We start from the raw sequence: 6,670 nt of genomic DNA, 5'->3' as shown, positions 1-6,670 counted from the left end.
TATCGCAAGCTATTTTAATACTGCTGTGTTTAAAATTGGGTGATTACAGTTACCAATAGCAATAAGATGTAGCTCCAGAGGGGAGTCCTAGTGGTTGCAAAAGTTTTTTCTCTTTTATTTCTCCAACATTTTTGCTCTCTGAAGCCTCAAGTCCACATTCTCTATCCTACAGCTTGGTTTTGCTTTTCAGCTGGATTTTCAATGTGTGCCAACAATGGACTTCCTATGGAACTGAGAACAAAACATTTCAGCTTTCGGAGTAATTCTGGTATGTTTTTCTACATCATGCTAGTGGCAAAAGATTGTGCTCCTTCAACTTCTGGCATGGACAACTGAGGAATATAAAGCCCGATGGTGACAGAGGGTGAAAATCTCCTACTTTTCACTATTTATCTCAACAGTTTCAGACTTAGCAATGGATATTCTTCCTGATGAGGACAGCTCTGTGAACCCAACTGCAAACTCCTTAATACAAATAAATCATGAGAGAAGACTCTACAGAAATGTTTATGGAGCTGGAGAGATTAATATATCACATCTCTTTAACTTGACTGTGGACTCTGAAAACCTAACCAATCTTTCTTGTGAAAATAACATGAGTCCACCGTGCTACCCTTCCCTGTTTCAGCTTTCACAGAAAAACTGGCCAGCTTTGCTGACAGTGATAGTGATTGTTTTAACCATTGCTGGAAATATTCTTGTCATCATGGCTGTGTCACTGGAGAAAAAACTACAGAATGCCACTAACTATTTCCTAATGTCACTCGCAATAGCCGATATGCTGCTGGGTTTCCTTGTCATGCCTGTGTCAATGTTAACCATACTTTACGGTGAGTATTAGCTTTGTAACCTGCTGCATGTTTTGAGAAGCTTTAAACATTGCATGCACATGTTATTATCATTACTTTATTGTCTTACCACAAAAAATTGTAATCACTCCATACAAGTTGAAATATATGTAACTGGTTAATGGATGTAAGAATAGGTGAAGTACTTGTATCTTTTCCTGCTTTACATTTCTAGTTACAGGCATTTTAAACACAGTCCAGAACATTAATTTATTACTCAGATGTCTCTCTATTCTTTCAGTTTTAACCCTGGCTCATGATTTTCAATATTCCTAATGAGAATGTAGGTTCCTGCCAGTTACTTTGATCTGCAAATATGCACAGAAGCACTAATAATTACCTTTAGATTCAAAGTAGGCAACGCCTTTAATTTGTTTAAATGAAGTAATACAAATGTAAATAATTCTCTTAACATCAACACCCTTCTTAGACATCTGTACAGCAGCAAATGCTGGAATAAATATTGTAGGAGTTAGAAAAAATGGATGGGAATTAATTCTGCCTAATTTTTAGTAACATTTACAACTGCAAAGCTATGATTTCTTAAGAGAAGTTATTTAAGAATTAAGTGAATAATGACTCACAGGTCATACCCTTGCAGGTGATTAATAGCAGATCTTTCTTCTCATTTTCACCAAAATTATTTGCAGCAGAGCTCACATAGAAAAAAGCAGCAGCTTATGTGTTCAGTGCCAATACTGTCAGGCTGTTATAATCCCTAAACTTAGAGAAATGAGTTTTCCACTGCCATAACTGAATTGCCACAGTTCAAGGAGAAGCCAGACAACGCCAGGAGGAAAGTGTTGTTGTTTACAAAGCTTTCTATTGCTTCACTATTTGGGGACTAACAGTCTATGCATGAGCCTGTGAGTTGAGAGATTTCAACCAGAAAACTGGAAGTTTATTTCCCAGTTTCGGTATTTCTACAGAGATTGCCCTCAGTAGCATTTGCAAACAGCAAATGATGTGTGCAAAAAGTGATGCAAAATTGTTGGGATTTATTGTATGACTGATGCAATTATCTTTGGTGGGAGAAACAGCGTAAAACAGAACCGCGGGAGCAGAAATCGTCCCATGTGTGAGATGAGCAAACCCTGTAAGCGCCTGTGTGACTCCCTGCCACATGCAACAGGGACTCCTGCTGGCCAAGCTCTGTGCCGGGGAAAAGGGCGCCCAAAACCCGCGGCTCGGAAGTGATTGGGAGGTCGGGACGCAGGATTTCCTGCACACCGGGAAGATGAAGCTGTTACGGGGGGTTCCCGTTCAGGTGCCCCGCCACGGCTGTCCCGTGCCTGTCCCAGCCTGCACCCTTTGGGCCAGGAAGGCTTCTCCATCCACCCAGCAGCACCAGCCTTTGCTGGAAAAAGACGCTCAGCAGATGCTGCCAGGGCGGATGTGCCCCCAGAGCAGAACACTCACAAAGATGGTTGTGGAGGAAGGCTGCCTTCCCCTCCTTTGCAATCACCGGTGTGGAGGAGTAGCAGGCACTTAAAGCCATAGGGGAGGGAGTGTGTTAGCTTTGCTTTTTCCGTTGCAAGACCAAGGAGGGGAGGTCTTTGCAGGGTAACTTGGGGTGAAAAATCATCTGGTGTTGTATGCAGATACCAGAAGAACCACCTCATCACAGTGCATCATCAATCTCCAGGACAACCAGCGACGGCACAGAGTGCCGTCCCTTTACACAGGAGCATTTGCTCAACCTCAGCCACCCCACTTCAGCCAGGTCACTTACGTTGTCAGCCCTGAGCCCAAACTGGGGGCCTTTTCACGTACCTTGCTCTGCTGAGGCACCCTCTAAGCCAGGTGTGGCTGGGCACCTGAACTCACAAAGATGAACAACGCTGCTGGTTCCCACCCAGAAGCACATAGGCTGCTGCATGCCTGTTGCTCCTGCCTCGGAGGCTTGTCCCACACTGTGGAGTGGCAGCAACAGCATGGAGCAGCTGTCAGGATTATTGGCAGATGCTAGGTAACTCCTTGCTGCAGTGGAAGAACCAGGCATGTCAGAGGGCTCCTGTCCACCCCAGTGCTGACCCCAGATGTGGTCTCAGCTGATGTGCTTCTGATAAAGCAGGACAGTTGCTCCTCAGCAACTGCCCATGCCTATGGACTCTCCTCTCTTCTTTCCTTAGAGCAATTCCTTAGTCTTTCTCTCAAAACATTTTTCATGCACTTCCTGTTACCAACAAAGCAGCAGCCCAGACATCCTGGCCAGCTTGGCTTGTTTGCCTCCTCACCTGAAAGGCCTTGTGAGAAAACATTTCTCCTCTCCCCGTCACTACTATCTAGCTACATCAGGAAGAAAATCTTAGCTCATTCGAGGGTCTACCTGCCCTCCCTATTAGTCTCTCAACCTGAAAATGTATAGGTGCCCGAGCATCACTTGCCTGTCCCTTAGGTGGTACTGCCTTATGTGAGCTCCTGGAACTGCATGAGCTCCCATGGACCATATGAAATCATGGAACTTTTAAAACTTGCCCTGCCTACCCAATCTTTAAATTGCAGCTGGTTGTATTTAGTTTTGTTTCCCCTTGGATATGATGAGGGGTGACTTCGACAGTGGCCGAAGCACGGCACAAGGCAAAGGTGCCCTGTGCCATGCTCCACATAAAATGTCCACATAATGTCTGCCACATAAAATGGGTGCTGTTTTATCCCTGCCCCATCCAAGTTTAGAGCAAGGACAAGACATCTAGAAGGATATGACAAATTTGGTCCCAAAGGCCACTGAAGCAAAAGAACAGATGTATGTTGTCAAGTGTAAAAATACTTTATCACTTTTCCCTGTGTAAACTGTCCTGTCCTGACAGATAGATACTGTTGGAAGACATGCCCCTGAAAGCCAGACCCCACATAACACATTCCAGAGACCAGATTCCCCACTGGAAGATCAGGAAACAAGATAAAGCATATCCATAAATATTGTATGGCTTGTCAAGGTCAGCTCATATTACAGCAGTCCAAGAGCACCAAGAAATAGGTCTCAGTGCTTACTGAGACTAAATTTAGTTAGACACAGACCTAGCTCCTCTGCCTTTCCCTCTGTTCCTGCTTTTGCAGATCTTGTACTGCATCTCCAAAGGAGTCAGGCAGTCCCAAAAATACTAGTGTGTTCTCATAATACCAGCTTTGGCATTGCCCAATGCTGCACTGTCATGGACACCTTGGGTAATATACTCTAAATTAAATCACCACAAGATAAGGACATGGATAACTGTAAAACTTGCTCCAAGGGGAGTTATTATTGGTTCCCTGAAGGACTAAAAGGGCCTTTGAATGGAGATCCTGAAGGGCTTTGCTTAGCCTGGGTCTGCTTAGTGCTGCTGCTAGCAACTTGTATAGTGAATAGAGTGTGAGCTTACACAGCTTTCCAAAAGCTCCAAGCTGGAAGAGGTTACAAGCAGTCAGAGGGACTGGACCAGAATCACCAACAATCATCTGGACCCCTGAAGAGAAAGTCAAATGAGCAAACAACATACAGTGAGGATAAATGCAAAAATATCAACTTAGGAAAACAATAGCAAACCAACTACTGCTGGGGAAATTTGTCCAGGCTTTAGGAATGCTGAACAGGATCATAAGCTAAGCATGCATCAATAGTATGGGATTTTTATACAAAAGGCACTTACCATTCCAGGTTTTGTAAGTAAGATTATTCCCTGCAAGACCTGTGAAGCAATCTTGTATTTCACTTAGCATTTGGGAGGGCTTTGCAAAAGTATCGAGTCCTGTTTTGGTTACTGAATGATAAGCAAGATATGGATAAATTAAATAGATTCCAGGGCAGACAAACAAGAAGCACAAAAGTTTTAGAAGTATCATCTGTAAGCAAAAGATAAAGGAATTGGCTTTACTTAGTCTGGGTGAGTTAAAAAACCCAAACAACTAGGCAAGACATGATAGCCATCTTCCAATAGCTTCTAGAAAGGAGAGCCATCAATTATTCTTCATGGCTATTGGAAAGAACAAGGATAAGGGGGAGGCTTAATTTGCAGCAAAGAAGATAAAAGTTGGATATGGGTAAACATTCATATGTTTGCTTTGGATTGCTCTCTCTGGAGGAGTCTATCAATATTCATTGATAAAGAGCATATCCTTATTTAAGTACGTGGTAGTTGCCTAAAGACAGGCGAGATAAATATCACTGGTATACAACAAAATACATTTCTTTCTTCAGCTGCCACTAAATCTAAAGTTTCAGCTTTAGAATCAGCAGGTGTTAATAATGCAGTAATTACGTGGATAAAAAGTCCTAAAATAAAATTGAGAACTTACAGGTTTACAATGACAAAATTGCTTCTCTTTCCATAGATTTGCTGCCAGAGATGGTTAATTATAACATCAAGCACTAGAGTTATGCAAATAGAATTAAAAAGAAACAAACTTACACTGCCTGTAGCCTGGGGAAGAAGGAGAGTTAATCCAAAAAGCTACGGAGTTAGAAGGTTGCAAGCAAATAAAAAAGGCTTCTTAAAACACTGCCAGGCAGCTTCTATTGAACGCATCACTTACTACCAGCTCCTCCTAGCAGGGTACATGCAATAAGACATACGTGTCACAACAAAAGATGTATGCCACATTCTTAGCTCATGTTAACTTTCTTGTGTGCAGGATACACATGGCCTCTGCCTACAAAGCTCTGTGCTGTCTGGATCTACTTGGACGTGCTTTTCTCCACTGCCTCCATCATGCACCTCTGTGCCATCTCACTGGATCGCTATATTGCCATTCGAAACCCCATCCATCACAGCCGGTTTAACTCAAGAACTAAGGCTTTTGCAAAAATAATTGCTGTTTGGACCATATCAGTTGGTAAGTGGGGCAATATTTCAGCATGTAATTGCAGATTTCTGGCCTTTGAGAGGATGTGACATATATGCTGCAGTCTAAAACTGTATTCTCTGCCTGCAGTATTTTGCTTGCCACAGCCTAAGTGCTGTAACGTAGTAATTACGCAGTGGAAGTCAGCAACGGGACATGGAGGAGAATATACATTAATGATAGCACTACTGAGTTCAAGTTTGTTTTGAAAATGTGTTTATTTCCCATACTGATCATCACCTTAACATCTAACAAGAAAATATTATCTTAACTTAAAAAAATATTTCAGAGTTTTATGTAAGTAAGTCAGTTCCCTATTTCTTATTAGGATGATTTGTTTAGAGATGCTTCCTATGGGCACGTATTTTCTCCTTTCTTGATGTGTATGATGGGGTATTTATAGATCCTGTTTAGGAGACAGTAGACATTATGCATACGCTGTAAATGAGAGGAGTTTCTCCACAGGACAGTTCAGAGTTACAGCCTAAAATAGGTGCCCTGAATGATTCACTGGATAAATCCCTTTTTTGCACTAGCAAAACCCAGAGGCTCAAAACTAGGCATGGGAATGTCGCTGTTTCATTCCCACGGTGACAGCACCCTGGGTCCAGAGCAATCTCACGGCACCAGGAATTTCCTGCCCTCCCTCTCTCGCTCTTCCCCCCTCCCCAGCATTGGCAGCTCACTTATTCAGAAGTAGGAAAAATTCACTCTTTTGCTGAGTGTTGCCTGCAATCAAAGGTAATTAGCCGATTAGCCGCTTCCCTGGTTAATAAACATTATTTCAAGTGGTAACTGTAATCCATTACCATTCTTCTGAGAGGAAGGAAAGGAGGTGATGCCTAACAGTGTTGCCTGCCTGGCTCTCTGAATTGTCTCCTGACCTTTCTCTTGATTCTGGCTCCTAGGCTAAGAAAAAACAGTCTAAGATTTTTATGACTTAAAATAGCTGTATCTTCTGCTGCACAGCAAGAAATAGTGGGAACACTCTCACAACAGGA

The 6,670-nt window shown here is 42.7% G+C and overlaps 1 protein-coding gene across 1 annotated transcript in view; it reads left to right on the top strand.

Moving 5' to 3' along the window:
* Nucleotides 1–317: 317 nt before the first annotated feature.
* The window catches only part of HTR2A (5-hydroxytryptamine (serotonin) receptor 2A, G protein-coupled), a 27,228-nt gene continuing 20,875 nt past the window's right edge, over nt 318–6,670 (top strand). The window contains exons 1-2 of the mRNA XM_010010290.1: nt 318–830; nt 5,460–5,660. Of these exons, the coding sequence (XP_010008592.1) occupies nt 416–830; nt 5,460–5,660 (616 nt within the window). The 5' untranslated portion in view covers nt 318–415. The remainder of the gene's footprint in view (nt 831–5,459; nt 5,661–6,670) is intronic.

This window comes from Nestor notabilis, unplaced genomic scaffold (genome assembly GCF_000696875.1).
Source record: "Nestor notabilis isolate BGI_N333 unplaced genomic scaffold, ASM69687v1 scaffold2470, whole genome shotgun sequence".
NCBI classification, from domain to species: Eukaryota; Metazoa; Chordata; class Aves; order Psittaciformes; family Psittacidae; genus Nestor; species Nestor notabilis.
Note: the sequence above shows the minus strand (reverse complement) of the source record. Positions and strands in the feature narration are given on the sequence as shown.